Here is a 23,662-nt window from a genome sequence, read left to right on the forward strand (position 1 = left end):
AACTTACCAGTAAATATTAGAGACACGCTAGCACAGTGCTAACAGGGCTGGTAAAAGTCACTTCCTCGGCTGATATATTCCACCAGCCTCATTTTTACCTTTCCCGCTCGAGTGCCCCCTTCCGGCCGTTAGAAAAAAAATCCACAAATTAGCCGCATCACTGCAGGGTGAAAAAAAAGTCGCGGCTTGTAGTAATTCACTGATTCGTCAACTCATTCTCACACATTTACTCTCACTTACAAACTTTACCTAATACACTCTGTAACTAAAGCCCAAACTCACAAACACAATAACTTACTCATTTATGCTTACTCACCAACTCTCCCTGACACTACTAACATACCTTAATGCTCTTACTCATGAACCTACTGATTTTAATGGGCTCATTTACTCATGAATGAACCATAACTCTACGTGGTTCCATAACTTATCCGTTCACTCATCTCCATTCAGACTTTCACCCATTTAGCAACAAAACAATTCAACTTTAACCCCACAAAAAATTCACACACACACAAACACACACGCACGCACACGTGCACGCAACCCCCACCTTGTAAAGAAAACCAGAGTAAGGAGGCCGAAAGTGTTGACTTACTCTTCCATATCTTCTCTTTATATTATTACCAAACTTTATAAGTCGCTAAATCTCCCAAATGCAAAACAGTTCTCAGACAAAAAAAAAGCATAAATAATATAAAAGACTGAAAACGTTGTTCTTTGACACAGATACATTCATATGAAATAATAGTTTACTACTAGAAAAAAATAAATAAGTCATCTAAAAGAGTCTTTAGGAGTGTCATCTCAGTATGTGGTCACCGCGACAGTTTGTCATCCGTATGGCACAAAAGTCCTCTTGTAGGTCCAATCAACTGTTTTCTTTCATATCCTCGGACTGTCCTCTCTCAGGTCCTCTTTGTGACATCTCCACAGTTGCTCCGCCCTTGCAATCGCCAGCAACTTCAGACCTCTTGCAGGCTTGCCTGTATGAGCTCACCCCCGCCGGACATCCAACTGGGCTTTTCGTCACAGTCAGAATCCGGCAGACCCAGACTCTCCCAACGCAGGACCGGACTGTCCTGATCCACCCCGTCCGACTCTTCCTCTGCTGCATGCGCACACAAACGCATCCAAAAACACAAGAACCCGATTGCAGGTTATACAGATTTAAATAAATAGTATCGTAAATGAGGCTCGAAAATAAAGTTGTATTGTTTGAGCTATTCAGCCTCTGAAGCTTCGAGGTAAGTAGTTTAAGTTTACAAAATACTTTTAGCATATAAGAAAACTGTATGGGGAAAAAAAAGTACATCAGTAGTCAAGGGCAATATTTTTTGTATAATTTTTTGTATAATTCACAATTATTTATTTTAAACCTATTCCCCTAAAATTCACTTAAGATATGCAAATAATATATTTTAGTATAGCATACATTTAATTCTGTTATATATTTAGTTCATCTATCTTCTGAGCCGCTTATCCTCACAAGGGTCACGGGAGTGCTGGAAAAAAATAAATGGATCACCTGTGTCATCCGCTGGAAAGTCCGCGTTGTCTCCCTCGAAACAACACGAGCGATGCAAAGGCGACGACTCTCGGCGCTCATCAGGCGTGTGCGCCGCGTCGGGGTTATCAACGCCTGCCCGACGCTCGCCGGTGTGGCCGCCGGACAGGGGCCGGCGGTGGCGGCACGGCGACGACTCCGCCCGGCCCAGAGGAACCATCTCCAGACCGTCCTGCTGGCAGGACGCCACTCGGTTCATGAGGGGAAGCGTCCCGTCTGGTAGTACGCCATTCGTCTTGTTGTAACACCTGAAAGGTTTTTCAGGTGTTGGCTCAATGTTGAAATGCAAATGAAATAAAATCATATTAAAAGTGAAATACAACTGAGCTGTACTTAAATGTACTTCGCTGGATTCAAAAAAGTTCCATTAGTCTCCAAATGCAGACAACCACGCAAAGCAGTCATATTGATTTAATCAGACAAAATAGTAAACCTCGTACCGCAACTTCCGGCCTACAAGGTACACCTGATTATAAGCCTCACCCAGTACATTTGTCAAGGAAATACCCTTTGGTACATACATAAGCCGCAAGTGCCCACATTGAAACATGAGATATTTACAAAGAAAGATGGTACACGGAAAGTTTTAAAACCTTAGCTTAACATAGCAACAACACGGTAGTACGAACAGGACTGGTGTAAAAAAACAAACAAAAAAATACCATTAAAAGAAAAAAAAACTGCCACAGCACCTACACAGTAGCAACACAGTAGCACAGCATTAACAGGGCCAGCAAAAAAAAAAAAAAAAAAAACATACCTAAATCACAGACGCGGCAGTAACACAGCAGCACCACGCTAGCGCAGCGCCAACAGGGCTGGTTAAAAAAAAAAAAAAATACTGGTAAAAGTCACTTCCTCAGCACATATATTCCACCGGTGTCACTCTTAGCATTTCCGCTGGAGTGCCCCCTTGCGGCCGTTAGAAAAAAAATGCACAAATCAGCCGCATCACCGCATAGTTGAAAGCGTGTGAAAATAGTCTCGGTTTATGGGCCAGAAATGACGGTATCTATATTTATTTTTAAACACAGCAGTAGAAATGGGCCTTAGCTGGTTGGCAAGTGTCAGTCTGTGGGTTGCTGACCACCAGCCATTGTGTTTATGTTGAAATCCACAGGGGCGTCCTTGCGTATTACGACAGTATAAACCCCGAGAGCCGACAAGAAAGCTTCAATATTGTAATCCCACGTAGTAGTAAGAGTAGCATCGAGTTTCGCCACGCTTCCTGCTATCGGAGCGAGCCTCGACTCCGACCATAATCCTCGTTTTCTTTCCCGCCTAAACAAACAGGAGGCTCATCAGCGTGGCTCGTGTGCCGGCTGGGCGAACACTGGGTAAACTGTGACGCCGCGGAGTCTTAAGCACGTCAAAACAGGAGTAGCACGAGTGGATTGCAAAGACAGCTGGACTCGCTCCCGACGACACGCTATGTGACAAAGTTCAAAACAAACCACGGCAAACGGACGACGGTGCCTGATGGAAAAGTCATCGAGCAGGGAAATGAAAAAAGTGCACTTTGGAAACAAAAGCAGGTGCTCGTCGGCTGCTTAGCAAAATCCTGATCCCGGCACTTACTCCCGATTTTTCACACGAAACACCAGACCTAGTCCCAACAATAACTAATTAACTGTAACTAACTCTAAATCTCTTAAACCAAGTCTGAACCTCAATCCAAACCCAAATCCTAAACCTCACCACACAAATGATTGAAGAGTTGAAATCCGAAAGCAGAACCTCTCCATTTTTTGTGAAATGATTACAATTAGTTTTTTTCTGGTTACAGGTTAAACCTATTAATGTTAATTTATCCATCCATCCATCTTCTTTGCCGGTTATCCTCATGAGGGTCGCGGGGAGTGCTGAAGCCTATCCCAGCTGTCAACGGGCAGGAGGCGGGGTACACCCTGAACTGGTCGCCAGCCAATCGCAGGGCAAATCGAGACAAACAGCCACACCCACAATCACACCTACGAGCAATTTAGAGTGTCCAATTCATGTTGCATGTTTTTGGGATGTGGGAGGAAACTGGAGTGCTCGAAGGAAATCCACGGAGACACAGTGTGAACATGCAATCCCCACACAGGTGGGGCCGGGATCGAACCCGGGTCCTCAGAACTGTGAGGCCAACGCTTTACCAGCTGAGTCACCGTGCTGCTTATTAATTTATTATGATCAAAATTAATATACATTATTTGATGGTAATTAATCGCAAAATAAGAACCCCAAGCCGTCAGGAAAAAAAAAACATTCTTCGGAAACATCCAACTCCAAAATTTTCACTATAAAATTAGATTTAAATGGTAATTATTAATCGTTGTGGGGAAAAAAAAGAAGAGTTATTAAATGTGATCTTACTAGAACTTGACTCTCTTGAACCAATCCTTCACCTTCCCTGAAATTAAGATTTTTTTAATCCTAAATCTTCAAAGGGAGCAATAAATCTCATTGATTGCACTCAGTTATAACTTTGTCATTGCTGCTTTCCTCAAGATGTCGTTGAGCCACTTTTTTGTGATGACTTATGGTAATACGTATGAGCTTGTGATTGGCTACTATGAAGATGAAACTAAAGCAGGAAGATGTGTTTGGCACTTTACGCTTTCTCTTTGATTAGTTTCTCAAAGGAGTTGTTTGGTTTTGCACATTAATGAAATACAAATTTGTGATAGGCTGTCTTTGAGGTTGTATTTTTTTATGATTGGTGCTAGCTGGCTTTTGCGCTTGAAATCGTTCTCCTAAATGTATAATGGTTAAAATCAAGACCAGTAAGGAGGCTAAATGGTCTACTATACATCTCATTCAAGTTATATGCTCATGTATTTTTAAATAAATTTAATATTGCATTATAAGACACATAAGGAGTTCCGCAAGGCTCCATTCTCTTCCCACTACAGCAGACAAAGAATTGTTTCCACTTCAGCCAAGTTGAACAACTTGTGTCATCTAAAAAATCCATCATGTTCTTGCATGACCTTATTACCACTCATAAACGTACCTGTTGTTGTTGCACAAGTTCTGACAGCTCATACAGTCTGAAGATTCCAACTGGGGAAGAGCTGTGTACATGCCGCCTCCCTACAAATAAAAACTGTGTTCATTGTGGTGGAAGACATCGACGGCGGTGGGTCTCAAACTGGTGCCCAGAAAATAATTTGCACTAAAGGATTGTTTTATTATTTTTTTAAAAAGTCCATACCTGGAAAAGTCTTTTTGTTTTTATTGTGATTCGCGTTTGAGAACTCCTGATTTAGAGTACAGTACAGGAGGATCATGGGAGTCCTGGACTCACATTGTGATGGTGGTGAGGGTGGGCCAGGGTGCTGTCGTGGCCGTGCAGGTGTCCACCCGGGTAGAGGCTGCCATTGCCGTTGTGCAGAGGCAGGCCGTTGGGGTGTTTGTGGTGCAGGTGGTGGCATCCTGGGGGCAACATGCCGCCGCCCCTGCTGTGCCCATAGCCGCCGTGGATGCCGCCATTCAGATGGCCGGTCCCTGCCAGAGCAGTGTACTCCAAAACGTGTCCGTTCATGTCTGCTGGCTGGCACAAGTAACCCGGAGAGTCGTATTCTGCAGCAGGAAAAAAAAAGGAGTTTCACAAGGCTCATTTTTAGTCCCATTAACCATTAACCATTTTTTTTTTTTTGGTATTGCTTTCCCTGACATAATGTATACCAGTGAACTGCTATCACTTATTCGGGGCTGTAACTAACAATTATTTTAATAATCGGTTAATGTACATTTTTTAAATCAGTTTCTTTCATTAACTGATGAATAACATCTTTTTTAAATCTCTATTGCTTTATTAAAAAAATTAAATTGAGCGTAAAATGCATACAGCTATACAGCTAATTTTAAACAGTTACTGTTGAAAGGCTCAAATTTAGAGGATTTGGATCAAGGTTAAAACCATTAGAGCATAATTTGAATAATTAGCTGTTGATTAATCGATTCATTATTCCACCTCTACACTTTTTATGTGTTCTTATTTTATTTTATTCTATTTAAAGGAAAACTCCGGCGGCTTGGAGTAACAATGTATCCAATAGGTCATGTAATCTGTACTCTATCTTGATAATGTGCTGTTAAATCCTCTCCCATTTAATAGTGTTTTGAGAAGATTTTTATCGCCAATTATGAATTTTCAGGTGCGGCGCCATTTTCGCGAGTCACATGACCTACGTGCGAGGATGTGACCTGTTACATGCCGTTCCAAACGCTCGATTACATGGGACACTGTCAAGTGGTAGAGCTCGCTCATCAAGACTCCGCGTCATTCCGCCTGAAGAACCATCCGAATATTCAACATTAATTACAGCCACAGGTTCAAATCTGTATGGACGTATTCCTCCGTCTTCCCGATCAACCGATACTGCTATTTCTTCTCAGATGAGGATAAATCAGAGAAAACAGCGCTGGGCATATTGGTGTCCTATGTAATCGAGCGTTTGGAACGGCACATAACACACATCGCATCCACACGCGTAGGTCATGTGACTCGTGAAAATGGCGGCGCACCCGAAAATTTGTAATTGTCGATAAAAATCTTCTCAAAACACTATTAAATGAGAGAGGATATAACATTACATTATCAATATAGAGTACATATTACATGACCTATTGGATACATTGTTACTCCACACCACCGGAATTTTCCTTTAAGGCGACCACTGGTCTTTACAAAAGTCAATAAACAGGGCACCTTTGGGTGCAGCGTTTAACATATACTGGAACACTCACTGTTCATGTTGTTGTGCTGCCGGTTCTTCCAAAGGCACATGGCGATAAAGGCCAGCAGGATGAGGACCATCACGCCGAGCACACAGCCCACAATGAGGTACAGCAGCCCGCCGGGCGGGCTGGCAGGCTCCTGCGGGTGAGGCCAAGGAGGCGTGACGGGCCGCTGGCTGGGCGAGCCCGGAGACTGGCGAGCTGCGAGAAACCCCAGACAGACAAGACACTTTGGAACATGGTAAAAAAGTGGACGCTGCAGTATTACGATAACCTCTTCCAAGGTGGTGGCATTTACAGTATTTACAGTAGATACTTATACGTAGTTAGGACCAAGGTCAAAGGTCTGTTTGGGTATGGACCTAGACCTAAAGTCGCCAGTAGGCAAACTTTAGTGTTAAAGGATAACATTTCATTTTTCTAATAAACAGATGGGCCAAGAAATCAAAACACAAGATCAAATGTACATGTAAGTAAGTTTCTTTCAGCTTGTCCCGTTAGGGGTCGCCACAGCGTGACATCTCAGATGGACGCTCATATTTGTTTGACTCAGTTTTTACGCCCGATGCCCTTCCTGACGCAACCCCACTCGGGGAATGAGGCCCCAGTGGGACACGAACTCACGACTCTTGGTTTACCAAACCAATGTCCTAACTACTGAGCCCTGGGACCTCCAGTAAGATCAAATGTTCAGGTAAAATATGAAAAATATTTATCTAAAAACACCATAAAAGTGTTTTACCTTTGTCTGTATGACCCGTTCTTACCTCTGGTCTCACAGATCATGACGTTGCTGTAGTCACTCTTTCCGCCGTCGTTGAAGCACTGCATCTTGATGTCGTACGAAGTCTCGGCCTGCAAGTGACCAATCATGTGCCAGTCTTTAACACCTGAAAAGAAGGGCGGGGAGGAGGAGGGGGAAGAAGAGGAAGAGCGAGCGATGAATTCCTGGAAAGAGAGCGGCTGCAGCGGTGTTTCGAGCCGCTTTAAGTCCCGTCTAATCACATCATCTTTATTTTTTCCACTTGGCTGAGGTCATGTTCCTTCATACGCTCTTGGGCTCCCCAACCCGACATGTGAACGCTCGCGCGCGCACACACTCGTCTCTTGTCCGTCCCACGGGCCTTCGCACAGTTGCTGCACTCTGGTCCAGTGCCATATATGGCAGCTTGTGTTTGTGCTGGCTCCACTCCAATGTTAACGCGTGCATGCACACACACGCACTCGCACACTCACACACGAAATGTAGATTTTAATTTTTTTTTTTTTTATGCTGCATTTCACATATACAGCAACAGAACTAACAGTAGTAGCTGTAGGTGCACTAATATGATAATCATGACCGTTCATCTTTTTTTCCATTTAGAATACTTTACAAAAAACAAGCACAACGACGCAGGCAGTGGATGTAAGCTCTGCCAGGTTGTAAAAATCTAATTTTATCCATGTTGATTCTATTCTGTTGTTATTTTTCAGATTATTGTTTTATTCCTTTTCACCAATTTAATGTATTTTTAAATGTATTATTTAATATTTATTGTATTTTATTCTTTTTTGTTTTCAAATATATGTACTCATTTATATTTTGTCAGTGCTTTTAAAATGTTTTTATTAATTCATTGATATATTCATAGTCTTTTTAAAAAGTTTTTTTTAATCATATAATGCTTTTATTACATTCGTCTTTGTTTAATTACTGGAATTTCCGGCTTACAAGCCACGACATTTTTCCACACGCTTCCAACCGTGCGGTTTATGCGGCGATGTGGCGCTAGCGTCAAACTCTTTCTGCGTACCGAGGCTTATAACCAGGTGCACTCTGTAGGCTGGGAATTACGGTAATTTCTTATATTGAGATCTTTATGTGATATTTTTTTATATACCGCACTTTACAAGATGCGACTTTTTTCACACGCTTTCAACCAGTTTATGCTGTGATGTGGCTAATTTGTGCGTTTTTCTAATGGCCACAAGCGGTCACTCGAGCAGAAAAGTAAGATGGAATATATGTGCCGAGGAATAGACTTTTACCGTTTTTTTTAACCGGCCCGGTTAGCGTGGCGCTAGCACTAGCGCGGCGGCGCTAGGATTAAACTCTCTGTACCGCCTTTGTAATTATCTCGTGTTTCAATGTGGGCATTTGTGGCTTTTACACAGCTGCGGTCTTTGTATGTACCAAATAGTATTTCATTTACAAATTTACTGGGTGAGGCTTATAACCAGGTGTGCTCTGTAGGCCGGGAATTACGGTACTTATTTTGATCCTTACTAAATTCTTTTTTTGTTTTATGTTATTCTTATATAGGTTATTTCTTTATTTACACGTATTCCCTTCTATGAAAAATGTATTGATTATTTTATTATCTTCAAATAGACATCTATTATTATCCATTTATTTTCGAGTTGCTTCTTTTTTCCCTTCTGACATTATTTCACAAATCTCTCTAGACTGGTTGACATGAAGTCCAAAAATGACTTAGTCAAGGCCAAACTTAACATGGAGCCCTTAACTTGCATTGACATGAAGCTAAAGTAGATACGTAAGACCCCCAACACCAGCGCTCCGTCCTCTCCTTTCCTATAGCAGGATGGCCAGTTTTTCATTTTAGCCAGCAACCCAAGCCCTCGCGTACCTCTCGTATTTCATCTCCAGCCAATTCACTTGGAAGAAATTTAACAAATCCACACTGAAGAAGTCAACGCTACCTCATATATGCTGCATAATATATACAGTCTGTATGTAACTATGTACGGGAGATATGTTGGCTTGATTAAGCATGAGGCCTTCATTGACTATCAACACGCTTTGCTTTGGAAAATGGGGGTGCCCCACATCGGTAGCTTAAACATTTGGAAAATAAATTACTTGAAATCAGCCTTTCCAAAATCTTTTTTTAGTTCCGTTACCCATTCAATATGCCGAGGGTGATGGCGCACACCCACTGACCGACACACACCCTCTAAAATAAAAAAGTCAAAACAAAGCAAAGATGTTTTATCATGTGAACATGAACAAAACATCCTTTTTTTGGTCTTGCTTTTACATGTCAAACAACGCACCTTCGACAACGTCACGCTTGTAATCGCTGTCGTTGTCGCTGTCAGTGGGCCGGTAGTAGATGTAGAAACCTTGGATGGGAGTGTTGTTGTTACTGGATGGACTGTACTGAGAGTGGAGAACAAAAAAAAAAAAAAAGAACAAAAAAAAACAAAAAACAACATGGTTAGACTAAACCACAATTATCCTTTTCCCCCCAAGCAGCTAATGGAGCGGCTATCGGCTCTCCGTTCTCTGATTGCGCGGAAGTCGACGAGAAAGTCGCCGGGATAATGAGAGGCCGAGGTTATGGAAAGGGCGGCAATTATCTACGCCCATCTGCACTTTAGAGTTTGCGCGACATGAATTGATGGCTGTGAGAACGAGCGCTTCGATATCAACACGATCCTCACCAAGTCGGCTATTGAGCCAGGAAGTCTGAGCATTCTGTCATTTTCAAACAGTTTCTATTTAAGCATTAGATACCCCTTGTGAGTACTATACTTGTTTTTGCAGGTGGTAATCTTACTTCTGTTCCTAGTTTTAGTATGGATGGATACTTTTTATTGCTTTGCGATTCCCCCTCAAAGACCAACAGCCACATTTTTGCAGCATAAACTTGGTCTAATGTCGTTTAAACAGTTTTTGGGACAGTTTTATGTCCCCTCTTCTACACAGTTATCACTGTCCCATAGAAATGGCACATTGGGATGGAACAATTAATCAAATAACGCAAGTAAGTCAATTACAAAAAAAAAAAAAAAGACCAAAGAACATTTACTGTCACTCACATTGGACGAGCGCGTTTGCGCCCACGCGCCATCGCACTCACAAATCTGCACAGTCGAGCATGAAAAATCACATGTGTAAAATTTGTTACGTGTAGAAAAAATAGATATTGAAAGACGTTGCTTATTTTGCATAGTCTTGACATTAATCTACGTGTTTAATTCATAAACATTGTAAACAAAACAAGCCTGCTCCTAAACAATCAGTATTTACCCAGAAACAAGAAATGCAAGTTAACCGTACTGAGCATGTTCGGAAGTGATGCCAAAAGCGCATGTTCAGAGCTGCTTCACATACTGCGAGCGCATTTACGTCATCAACATCATGAGCCATGTCAAAGGAAATTCAGTTACACCAGGGGTGTTCAATGCATCGATCGCGAGGCAGTTTTGGTTTGATCGTGTGACGGCATGCAAGAAAAAAAAAAAGACAGACTATCATCCACCTCGTTGCCTGATTCAGATGTGGCCAATACGTAGAGAGGCGCGTCCTAGCAAGCCAGCCTCCTATTTATGGCAGTCGCGGTAATATTTAGTTTTCAAATAGAATGTCTATTGACCTCTTTAAAAATGTCTATAAGTCTTTGCAGTGTCAATAAATTATGATTATAGTAATAGGTAACAACTACATACTCAGGTACAACAACTCAGTAAGTTATTTAAAAGGTCTTGAGATTCCATCCCATATCACACCCGCAACTATATATCTGCGGGCATGACAGACCACACCCGTAGATTTTTCAAATGTGAGTGATTGCATCCATACACAAGCTGCTATTACCGACAGCCAAGGACTCAATAATACGCAATGGCTGGACAGCCGCTAACCTGAGCTCACAGCACCCCTCGTCATTCACTGACTCCCACGTTACTCACGCATACTCACAGTCCAGCGTAGCATGATCTGCGTGTCGCTGATGGCATCGGTAGCGGAGATGTGGGGTCCCACCACGGGCCGGTCGGCCATGCGGGGGCTGGCTTGCGGCACCTGGTACGGCCTCGACACCATGCTGTGAGGACTCTCGCCGTATAAATTTAACGCCGCCACCCGGAACCTATAGGTGGCACCTGAGAGACGGTGGATAAACGCGTAGAATCAAAGAGGTAACCAAACCTGCTAAGGTGATCTGCAAATTTGCCGTTTTAATTTAATAAAAATATAAATGTTTGAAAACAACCTGTTCTTAAAGATTATATGCAAACGTATCATACTCAGAAGTTAAATTCAACTAAACCATTTTAAAAATGTACTGGACTGGAAAGAAGCCAGTAACATTATACGCAGTTCGCCCATTAACATTTATTGGAAGATTAAAAAAAACAATAATAATAAAAATGTTCTTAAATGATTTTATTAAAATGTATTGCATAACAATTGTACCCAAATAAAAGACTAGAAATAAACAGTTTGTAAGATTCAATACAAATATATTCAAGAGTGAAGCAAGTTAAATACAACTGAATATTTTGGAGGAAAAAAAAAACCCATAGTATTTATTTCAACTTCTTTTTTAAAAAAAATTAGATTTTTTTCACATTTCTCCTTTTCTCTCAAAAATAAGCACCTTTTGCACATGGTAGTTATGTTTATTTGGCATTACGATCATGAGTGGTTTCCTTAAGAAAAAAAAAAAACCTGGACCCAAAAGCCCCTGCGTTGAAGGATAATCAACTATTTGAGGCTCACCAGGCTCCAGATTGCGAACTTCCACCGACAGCTTGAGCGGCGAGATGTTGTCGGCCGCCACTCCCCATTCAGCGCTGCGACTGCGCTTGTACTCCACGCGGAATGCAGTGATGGGCGAGCCCCCGTTGGCTCTGGGGATCCAAGTGACGTAGACGGAGCTCTCGGTGGCCATGGAGATAGTGGGCCGGTCGGGAGCCTCGGGCACTGCGATGTGAAGACAAAAAAAAAAAGACGTGTGAACCTTTGAACTGCGTTGTCGCATCAGGACATAACAGAAAAGATGGGAGGAAGGAAGGAACTAGGAGGAAGCGGAAAGGATAAATTGCAGGAGGAATGTGTACTTACAGCACCAGCTGAGAGCCCCAGTTAGGCAAAAGAGGAGAGAAGGGTTAGTGAAAGCTTAAGTGACTTTTATCACCACATACGTGCACTTTAAATTCTTCCACTACATAAAAACACACAGCAATGACATAATATGCAGAAATTAAAGAAATTGATACATTTTTCTTCATTCAATGGACATTGTGTTTCTCCCTTTGGTGTGTGCACTTTAGCCACCAGGGGGTGGTATATAGACAAATGTTGCTCTTCACAGAGGATAAAGCATATATGCCGGTGAATATCGGCAAATTATCTATGTAGTGTTAGCACTAAGCTAATGGACTTTGAGGCACATCTGTGTGGTTGTTTTAAATGAACAACATATGATTCTTTTTGTTGTATGATTAGTTTGACTATTGAATTCGCTTTTAGTGAAGAATTGTTCACAAAAGTTCACTCTCACTACACAGCGCTTGTGTTTCAATTTTTTTGCTCAGTAATTAAAGAAAAGTCATGTCTGGAAAAGCTTGTAAGTCGGGTCATTCCTATCTTGAGGCACCACTGTAAACACAACAACTAGAAATCCTCCACACAGCCACAAAAAAAAGGCACGCTCAATCGTGCAATGTGATTGTAAGATCGTATCTCTTGCCATTTATTCATGAAAATCATCTAACACCGAGCACAATGTAAAGACAATTAGAGATACAACATTGGGCACTCTACCTCTGTCGTGGATCACCACACCAAAGTGTGTGTTGGGTGTTTTGTCCTCAGGCGCTTTGGGCGGCATCAGAACGACGGGGGGTTTGTTTGAGGGATTCTTGTTGGAAGAGGCACTCTTTTCTGGAAGAGAGGCGAGGTGTAAGGAGGAAGCAAAAAAAAAAAAAAAAATGTCATACATTCCCAGTTGGCCCACCATACTATATTTGATTTACTTCTCATTTTATTAAGGGATAATAAGTGAGTCATACATAATGAAATCAAACCTAAAAGTATTTTGCATGTGCATTTTTTCATTTTATGTAATATTCAAACAATTAATAATTAATTAAATATAGCAATTAAATTATTGGAATTAAATGTGGCATTATCAAAACAATTTAGTGTATACATTTTAAATACACAATTGAACTTGAAGGGCACAGTAGCGGAATTGGAACATTTGAGGCCAGGTCAATAATAAATTGACAAACTAGAATGAGTGAACTTTTCTCATCCTTTTTTAGTGATCACTTTTTTTACACTCGTTACAATCATGCCACTTTGACCGCGAAATGGATAATTCTTTGCTATTATTTTCGATTTGAAAAACTTGTTCCCAGCGTGCTGAGACTGAGGGAGTTGTTCTTTCCCGACAGTGAATGGAGACACGTCCTGATAAAGGATGACTGGAAATGTAATAAAGCAGGGACACTGGACAAAACCAAATACAAAGCTCTTTTGTGGACGGCTCAGATATTTCGGAGCAAGGAGGCGTCCGATTTGGAAAGTGTCACGTCCCCGGCGGTTTCCTACAATCATATACCCACTCGCAAACTGGCGCTGTGCCGCATACCTTGTACTGCTTTTTCTGGCTGCGGTCAAGTATTTTTCTCGAGATGCACAGCCAATTGTGGTTTGTTTTAGGGAGGAAAAAAAAAAAAAAGTACTTCTCCACTTATTGCTTTTCCTGCTACTAATACCACAAGGACGACAAGTACTACTACTACCACCGGCGTTCTTTACCTTTCCCAGTGCGAAAGGTGAGCATGGCCGGCTGGCCCTCGCCCGCCGAACTTCGGGCCACCATGAGCACCTCGTACAAGCTGGACGCCTCGAGATCGGCGAGACGCAGAGAGCGCTCGCTGCCAGGCACTCGCACCGTCAGCCAGCTTTCCATCACCGTGGCCATCTCGTCCACCTGAGCAACGGGAAAGGATACAAACACCCATTGGAAACCTCCAAACAGGAAGGAGTGGCAACATAATGAGCTTCAAAAGTGGTGGTGTATTAATATATAATATTGCTATAATTGCTGCAATTCATTTGTTATAACCAATAAAAAACTTGAATTTAACATTTATTTCAGGCGGCACGGTGGAACAACTGATTAGAACGCTGGCCTGGTTCTGAAGACCCAGGTTCAATCCCGGCCCCGCCTGTGTGGAGTTTCCATGTTCTCCCCGTGCCTGCGTGGGTTTTGTCCGGGCACCCCGGATTCTTCACACATCCCCAAAACACGCACAAGTTGGAGACTCAAAATTGTCCCTAAGTGTGATAGTTAGTGCAATTGGCTGGCAACCAGTTCAGGCGTACTCTGCCTCCTGCTGTTGACAGCTGGGATTGGCTCTGGCACTCCCGTGACCCTTGTGAGGATAAGCGACTCAGAAAAAGGATGGATTTTTTTTTTTCACCCAATTTTAATTATAATTAAATGTTTTATAAATCTGAAGACTGTTTTAAGTTTATGTACTATTTTATCAAATTACAATCTTACTCATTATTCCTTTAAAACATTTTAAATAATTTTACACACAATTTAATTCACATCATTTGCAAATGAATGAACACCATTTTTGTCATTATACAACTATACAATGAAACTGGAGAGCCTCTCCTGAGTCAGTGAATATATAAAATGTCAAAATAATAAAAAAGAAGTACAAATTAAAAATGAAATTTATGTTGCATACAAGTAAGCAATATTAAACTTCACATAAATACATTTATATATAAAAAACAGCTCCTTTCATTTCATAAATGGCTGATTGCGTCTAGTAAATTCAACTATGAATAATACAATTGAGAATGGATTTGTTATTTAAGGAAACTCCTCACTTTACTACTATTAAAATACTTTTTTTTTTTTTTTTTTAAATGTCATCTCCAATTCACCACACATCAGTTTGATGAATTGAACTGAATTCTATTAGATGATCTCCCCCGCGGCGCATTGGTTTATTCTTCATCTTTTTGAACTTATGACTACAGTCATACATAGGGCAACAGTAATGCAACTGACCTTACGATATTTGACAAAATAAGCGTTTATGGGGCTCCCGCCGTCGGGCCCCGCCCGCCACTCCAGGTCATACACGTCGGGTTTGTGGGTCTGGGGCGGGCTGGTGATGATGGGTGCGTCAGGCGTGAGACGGTCGCCGCTCTCAAACGGCGGCTCATCTGCGTCCTGTTCCTCCTCAACCAGGAAGTGCTCGCTGCCCTCATCGCTTTGCATGGGCGGCAGCGAAGGCCAAATGTCGTCGGGGTTCAATTCTGGGAGAGAAAAATTAGGAAGATACATTTTTTTTACAGTAACTAAAACACATTCGATCCAACAGTGGTTTTTAAACTGGGGTCGGCGAGCCGTAACTTTGATAACTTGTATGATATTTGAAAAATTCAAACTGACATACAGTATATGCGGATGTGGACCGGAAGTCTGATTAAAAAAAATATATATACACCGGTTATTTACCAGGGGTGAGTATTTAACTCTGCGGGGCCATCGAAGAAACCGGAATATGTTGTTGAGGGCTGTGCAAAAATACTCACATCAATTGTGTCCCATATTAATTTAATGTATTTACTTTGTGGCAATAACTTACCAGGTTAATTTGTTCAGTGCCCATGCTCATAACTGAGGGATCAGATGAAAAAAATTGTTATAATCATGTTGTTAAAATTGAGTTGTAATTTGGGTTCAAATTTTCTGCCAAAATTAAAATAACATTTTAAAAAATAGTTTTGGAAAACATTTGATTTGCATTGGATGGTTTGAAGACAGCTGTCCAACTACGGTGACTTTCAGATCACTCTAACATAATTGGTCAGAGACAATGCGTGCGTGTGTGTGAATGACTTAGTGAGTGTGCGCACGTGTGTGAGCATGGTACTGCTACACTTTGCAAGGTAAACAGGCAGGAAGCTGGTAACACTAAACCCGATTCCCAGGAACGCCGCCAGCTGACACACATTCCACACGCCGGCCATTAAAATAGTGGAAAGAGAATATGTACGTAGTTGTGACGTTGCTTCAGAGGAAAAGGATCACTAGAACAAAGCCTGGACAGATTTCCAGCAAAAATGTGAAGTACAGTACTGCCTTAAGATATGAAATTACAGTAATTGGTTCTGTGACCGCATTCATAACTGAAAACAACCACAGGTCAAATCACGTTTCTTTCTTTTTTTTAATGCAATGAATTGAAATTACATAATTGTTCAAATGTGTTAATGAGGAAAAGCAGGATTCCATAGTGTTCTACATTAACATCCTAATTAAATGGAATATAAAAGAATTAAATGGTTTTTGTGGCCATTGTGCTGCTCTTTTCAGTCTCCGAACCTTGGCAAACTGAAGACAGTAGAATTACCGTTTACTTTTTAAAACTTTTTTTTTGAGATATATAACTCCTCTTGGCTATTCAGTATGGCACCAATATTAGTTGATCTTTTCAGTGGATAAAGAATATATCACTGAGTACAGTTATAGTCCATCTACATGTGTAAATACATGGAGGCCTGTTGCCACACTGTGCAACATCAACGCTATTTAGCATGAGCATAAGGGTGGTCGAGAGTTGCTGTTTCACACAGTAATTCTCAGTTGTATGTTCACTTTGACAGTAAGATTCAATTTGGAGGGTTAAAAACCACTTGAAGCCTTTTTGAAAATATGTTCACTATTTGCCAAAGTTGCTGCTTATGTGTATTGTGAAGAGTTAAATTGATTTCACTGCCATTATTTAGCGCTTGGATCACAAGTCTGTGCTCGCAAGGTAAAGCAAAAAAGAAAAATTGTTCAAAGGACCATTTGCGTCTCGAAAAAGTTGAGTCACTCATGTCTCAAGGCACCAGTGTATTGTGATGACATTTTGAAAAAGATCTTTCCTGCAGGGCTTTTGGTATCCTGTATCAATACAGAGTTCATGTGAACCCTACTAATTGGTAACGAAAAAATAGAAAAAAGGGTAAAGATTGTGTAGGGTAACAAAATAAGAGATGTATCACATTCTAATCAAGGAAACATAGATGTAGTAGAACAAATTAGAATGCAACCCACCGTATCCCATCATGTTCATAAACTGCCACATCCTGGAACAGCTACAATATACACCAGTTCCCAGCGAAAAACGGCACAAAATATTGCTAAAGGGGGCGAAAGACCACACCCAGTGTGACAGACCGTGCTAAAATTATGAGATACTGTGGAGATATGTATTCTTCCCCTCCCACTACGAACCTCTTCCACGTTTAGCTATGCCTTATAACGTTCTCTTATCCTGTCCCCCCACGTTGTTTCGTGTCAGGCCAGTTGTCCATTGAGGTCTGAAACGTGATTGCCAAAGTTGCTGGGAACATAGTGTAATGTCACATGAGGTACGAATGTGGTCCACATTTTCAAGAAAGCTACTCTTTGGGTACAGGCCACAGTGGCAGCTTATCTAAAAGTTGCAGCTAGATATTTGCCGAACAACGTGATGCACAAACACTCTGAGGTCAGTAAGAAGTTGAACAACTGACTTCACTGCAAAAACTGTCCTTGAAAAAAAATTAAATGAGGAGCATATTACTTCATTTAAGCCAATAATCCCTCAATACAAGAGGAAAATTCGATCTTGCTTCCTCAAAAAGTAAATTTAAGGAATTAGATCCTTGGACCAAGTAAAATGCTCTTACACAAAAACTGCGTGGTAAGATTTGAGTTTTTCCAGTGTTGCTGTCCGAGTGGAATGTTTTGGGGGGGATGGTGGCTAAGTTCACTAGCTGGTATCTCCCAACACAAACGCCCTTATCAGCTTCACATGCTTTCTGGTTGCATCTTCCAGTGGAATCACAACGCAGGGATGGATGGATGGATGGAGTGAAAGAAGGAGTGAACGGAGGAGTGGGAGGACACCACGAAGTAAATACAAGGCAGTTGTGTACCACGTTGACAGCCGGGTGGTCTGCTCCCAGTCCTAACCCTTCATGGCTACTTCTCGCATTCCAGCGTCCGCGGGGGCTTATCCCCGGGCGGCGTGCACAAAGCTCACTCTCACGATCCAGCTCTGGAAAGGAGGGCGGCCTTGGCGCAAATCCGCTCCCCCCCCCAAAACGTGAGGACTCCCTCCAGCCATTCAGGACTTAACTCTTTCCTTTGCACTTTCTCTTTATTTTCGCTGAGCGCATCACTTTGGAAGTGACAGCAAGCAACTTTTAACACACTAGTGGAGGCTTTTTGAGCCTCGGCATTATCCATACAAGCCAAAGTTACCCAACCCAGCAGCTCCGAAACCGAAATGGCTGACTTTCTGTACTATTCGGAGTGTGGGTCCTTGAGGCTTTTTCGTATATCCTTTTGTGATGGACATGGGATCCATCTGTTATATAGTATGTACTCAAAATGTCACATAATAATTGTTTACATACTCTTTGAAAAATTTTCAGCATTTCTAAGACGATGAAACCTACCCGAGTGCACCCTTAGCATTCCCGACGACTGCGCTGACCCGATGCCGTTGTCCAGCAGACACTGGTACACGCCTTGGTCCAGCGGCACCACACCTGCGATGACGAGCTGGCCTCCGGAGACCCGAATGCGGTGCGAGGCGGACAAGGGCTCGGCGTTGAACAGCCAGGTGACGTTGGGGGCGGGGTTTCCAGCAGCAGTGCAACTGAAATGAATGGTGGAACCGGGTGAGGCATACTGCAGGTCAGTGAGGCCCTCCAAGATGGACGTGGGTTCTGCAAAGGGGGTTGGGGGAGACTCCCATCAGACTTATACGACAGTGGTTCTCAAATTGTGGGTCCACAGTCCGTTATTTGGCGAGCTACAAAACTAAAATTCCTCACCAAGAACAGTGACAGTATAGTTAGCACTCATAACTGTCCCTCGCTCGCTCTCAGCTGCGCAGGCGTACACCCCGGCGTCGTCCGCCGTCACGCTGACAAATTCCAGATTGCCACGCAGGCGTCGCAGCAAATGCCCCAGTTCGACACGCTTGCCGTTCTTGAACCACGTGGACGAGGCCGCCGCCGGACTTGCAGAAATGACGCACTCCAACGTGTACGACTGGGACTGCTGCAGTGTCACATTCACAGGGCCAGTAGGGTAAACGATCCTCAACGGAGAGGAGGGGGAGTCTGCAGCTAAGTAGAATAGAGGAGCATAAGCCTATATGAATCTTGTAGTGGGCAAAATTCAGAAGTGATTGTAATGTAATTTAAAATTAAAAACCCTACATGGATAGCATTTAATATTCTATATGTACATGTAAATGGCAACGTGAACATGAATAGATTCGATACATATGCACAAGTGAATGTGAACTGCCACAAAATTAGTCAGCAGCGATAGATGTGGCAAAGGCACAAAAATACATAGGAAATGCAGTTGTAAATGTCATACTAACAAAATAAAAATACCAATTATAATGAATACTATGGAAAAAGATGTGAGCAAAAAGGCAGCAACAATAGCCAGCAGCATTCTATGCGGCAACTATACATGAATAAGTTAAATTACAGTATAACTACAACTAACTTTTGATCCTAAAATATACAAATGTGCTATATATAAACAAGTGAATGTGAACCGCAGTAAGAATAAATCAGTGGAATGGAACGTAACAACTGTGATGAATAAATACTCTATATGGTGGTGTAAATGTCAAATGTACATGAAAAGTGAACGCTATATACAGTATATAGATAATACCTAATTGTCAGCAAGAATAGTTAACAGCATTGTTGCTGCTGTGTGCATATTCTTATTCATACGGTCGTTTCATTCGCAGGGCATAGGAGGGGGGGGCGCTGACGTTTTTTTTTTTTAGAACGACCAACAATGCAATAAAATGACCAAGTCCCAGAAATTTACCCACTACAAAAATGCACAACATATTTATTTTATTGAGGATTCTTTATGTTTAAATGTACGGTTGTGTGCCTTGCATAACCACATGAGCCAATATTGCACAACACAACATAGTAAACCCTAAACATTTTTTGTAACTATGTGAGTTCATGTTAAACACCATACGAATGAAAAAGCACACCTGGGCTGTGTCACTCCCGTCAGTGGATTCGTCCAACTGCAGTGAGCAACACAATCTCCAATGTTCTACCACACATCAGCCATGGCTTCACAGCGTTGTGTAACTGTACTCCTTTACGGAGCAGAGATTTTGCTCTGCGGCCAATTGGGATTTTAGTTCGATCACTTTTCTCTTTCTCAGCTTGCTTTTCGGCGGAATGTTGGTGTTGTATTTTCCATAAACAGTTCGAAAATGCCGTGACACATTTCACTCCACTGGCAGATGAGGCAAACGCACTTCGAAAATGACATCGTTTAAAAAGTTGTCCGCCTCCCATTCCGGATGAATGTGAAAAACTAGTCAGCCCCACTGTGTGCAACTTGCACTAAAAACAGGAATTGCAGTGGGACTTACGTCGGACCAAAACTTTGGTACCGTGGGTCTGCGTGACGGTTTGTCCCGTGACAGGATTGTATGAGCCACACTTGTAAACTCCTTGATGACGCGCAGAGACAGATGGGAGCTGGAGGTTTCCAGACGGAAGAACTAAGCAGTCGTCTAAAAATGTAGAAGAATTTATCTGGTGAACAACAAATTAGAATTCGATATGAAATTCTAAAAGAGAAAAAGATGAACAACCTGTGGACACCTCCAACTGCTCGCCCCGCACTCGTAGCCTGGGGAAGGCTGGCGGAATGCTACGGGGCAGAGGGCACTCGATGACTGCCGCGCCACCTTCCTGGACGGAGAGCGTACGCCGCCGGCTGTCTCGGTACTCCGATATCTCTGCGGGGTCCAAAAGAGAGCGGAATGTTAGGAAGTGGCGAGCGCTGTTATGACACCGAAACGGAAAACCCAAAGGCTCATTAAGGATGTCAAAACTCCTTCAGCTTCCTTCCCGTCGCCAGTCAGTGGCAGGCGTCCTCGCCCCTTTCTAAAAGAAACTTCCTGACTTGTCTAGCTGCTTCATTGCTTTGATGCAGTGGTAGAAGGCAACAAATTACAAATACATTCTTAATTTACAGGGAAATCCAGTGGTTTGCATTAACAATGAATCCACAGGTCATGTAATATGTACTCTATCTTGACAAAGTGATCTTAAATCCTCTCTCATTTAATAGTGTTTTGAGAAGACTTTTATCAAAAATTACGAATTTTCAGGGGCGGTGCCATTTTCGCGATTCTTCCCGATGAGGATAAATCAGAGAAATCAGCGCTGGGCATAATGGTGTCCCATGTAATTGACCATTTGGAACGGCACGTAACTCGTCACATACAATCACGTAGGTCATGTGACTCGCGATAGAGTACATATTACATGATCTATTGGATACATTATTAATGCAAACCACTGGATTTCCCCTTTATTAAGTAGTAGTCAGTGTTCTCAGAATTTTGGTATCGAAATATGTAATTGGAAGAGTTTACATTTTTTTACAAACACACACTTGTCTTTTTGACTGCAATCAAATAATTTGTCTTTTACTTTTTTGTTTCATCAATTAATTAGATTTCTATACAACCCTTTTAAAATTTCCATGCCTCTGCTTTAAGGAGAGTGGAAAGGGAAGCCCACGTACCTGCCAAAGCCACACGTGCATACCGGCTGGCAACAGCCAGCCCGTTGTGCGAGCGTGCCACGCATTGGTAGAGGCCGCTGTGGGCACGCTGAAGGGAGGCGATAGTGAGCGTCTCGCCGTTCAGCTCCACGCCGGGCAGGGTGTCGGGGAGCAGGGGTGCACCTCGGAAGCGCCAAGACAGCGCCGCCGACGGGTGGTTGATGGCACATCGCAAGTGAGCCACCGACCCTGGACTCTGCACCAGTGAGGCGGGCTCGGAGAGGAAAGATGGGTATTGAACTGAGGAAGGAAAAAGGGGATAATGAATGGAGGGAGGAAAAAACATATTTCCACCGCCACCGGTAAATCCTGATATGTGATGCGCGTGTAGGCAGGATGGCCATGGACTTCATACATAGATAGACATCAATAGAAGAGGAGATTGCCACAGTAAAATAGAGATTCTCAAACTGGGGTCCCCGCTCCCAAGGGGTCCACACGCTAGAACTTCATGGTCCGCCAAATGAAAAACACATACTAAACCAATTACTCCACTCTAACTTAGGTTTGGACGACAAACAGGAATGATGTCCTTTTTTTCCAAAAACAAAAGGCACTTCTTTTTCAAGACTACAGTGTTCCCTCGCTATATCACCTTTTACCTACTGTGGATTCAGTACACTGCAGTAGTTTTTCCCCATATTCTTATCCCATACAATTCACTAATCAACCATGTGAGAGGAAACTGGAGTATGTGGAGGAAACACACACAGACATCGGTAGAACATGCAAACTCCGGAGAAGTGAGGCTGGATTTGATCCCAGCCAATGTTCCCTCTGAGCTGCGCAACTGCGCATTTGCGCACTTGTCGCAGAGGAAAACAGATCCAGAGCACTGAACTATAGGGTGATGTCTTTTTTTTTTCCTTTTTTTTTTTTTTTAAAACACAGCAGCACACTGCCTCTCACAAAGAGCTGGTGCTTGGCCGCACCGGGCCACACACTCTACTTCCTCGTTTACCTGACACCGTCCCCCCCCTCCATTTTAAAGCGGTACACTCAATTACGAACAGGGTTATGTGAATAATTGAAGAAAAAGTGGTGAAACTGGACGAGATTTTCTCTTTTTTTGAGTACAAAAAGGTCTGGTCTGAAGCCAAAGTAGAAAGTACAGGATGAAATGGTGTAGAATGTTAAAATTCCACCTTGGCACAGCCTGATTGAGGATGAAAGCACAGACGATACATTGTCCAAAAAGCTAATTCTGTATTTGAAATATAGCAGGCAACATAACATTAACCCTAAAACTGTTTGGGAGCATCATTCAGCTTTCAACATGCATTGCGAAAGATATTCTGCAAGCAATAATTCAGTTTTACACCAAGAAAATCAAACGGGGATATCATTGTGGGTTAAAAAAAAAAACAACAAACAAAACAAAACAAAGAAACAAAGTTGGAAGCGACATTTCACATTTATAGTTAATACTTGGCTTGGTATGTATTTGTATTGTCATTGTATTTTTTTTTTGTTTGTTGACATTTTCAGTGGAGGTTTGCAAAAACAAAATTGTTCTTAAAAATGTCCTGACGGGAATGTAATCTGAACCTTTTAAAGAGGTGTGTAACTTCATTGGATGACACTGATCTGACCACACTGCATAGGTCTGATGTTGCTCACAGTGGTCAAAAGGAGCGCTCACGGCCTTAATGTGTTTGCTCAGACACGGAAAAAATTGGAGGGAACATTGAACCCAGGTGCAAACCAGTCTTGCACCGTGCCGCCTTGACAGCTACAAACTGACTATTTTTGCAACCAAACAACTTAACTGAGTTACTTAATAGTATGACTTGGTGTAAATGTTGTTAAAGAATTTGGTAAAGGAAGTCAGTTTAGATGGAAGTAACAAGAAGTCTTCAATAGTGGACTGCCACACATAAAGCACACAAAGACGTGAGTGAGGAACTGTACTTTG

General features: G+C 42.2%; 1 protein-coding gene across 3 annotated transcripts in view; it reads right to left on the reverse strand.

The window, feature by feature from the left end:
* Positions 1-594: 594 nt before the first annotated feature.
* cdon (cell adhesion associated, oncogene regulated) overlaps positions 595-23,662 on the reverse strand; it is a 39,883-nt gene continuing 16,815 nt past the window's right edge. For 2 of the 3 annotated variants that reach the window (XM_061827946.1, XM_061827945.1), the window contains exons 4-20: positions 21,709-21,987; positions 20,768-20,914; positions 20,543-20,686; positions 18,945-19,241; positions 18,564-18,836; positions 15,133-15,383; positions 13,857-14,031; positions 12,855-12,974; positions 11,808-12,011; positions 11,007-11,188; positions 9,356-9,461; positions 7,063-7,185; positions 6,305-6,496; positions 4,860-5,134; positions 4,566-4,645; positions 1,529-1,815; positions 595-1,111 (exon numbers count right to left, since the gene is read on the reverse strand). In XM_061827946.1, coding sequence (XP_061683930.1) covers positions 966-1,111; positions 1,529-1,815; positions 4,566-4,645; positions 4,860-5,134; positions 6,305-6,496; positions 7,063-7,185; positions 9,356-9,461; positions 11,007-11,188; positions 11,808-12,011; positions 12,855-12,974; positions 13,857-14,031; positions 15,133-15,383; positions 18,564-18,836; positions 18,945-19,241; positions 20,543-20,686; positions 20,768-20,914; positions 21,709-21,987 — 3,281 coding nt within the window. In that variant the 3' untranslated portion in view covers positions 595-965. The remainder of the gene's footprint in view (positions 1,112-1,528; positions 1,816-4,565; positions 4,646-4,859; positions 5,135-6,304; positions 6,497-7,062; positions 7,186-9,355; positions 9,462-11,006; positions 11,189-11,807; positions 12,012-12,854; positions 12,975-13,856; positions 14,032-15,132; positions 15,384-18,563; positions 18,837-18,944; positions 19,242-20,542; positions 20,687-20,767; positions 20,915-21,708; positions 21,988-23,662) is intronic. The other variant, XM_061827947.1, reaches the window with a different exon arrangement.

This window comes from Syngnathoides biaculeatus, chromosome 8 (genome assembly GCF_019802595.1).
Source record: "Syngnathoides biaculeatus isolate LvHL_M chromosome 8, ASM1980259v1, whole genome shotgun sequence".
Classification (NCBI taxonomy): Eukaryota; Metazoa; Chordata; class Actinopteri; order Syngnathiformes; family Syngnathidae; genus Syngnathoides; species Syngnathoides biaculeatus.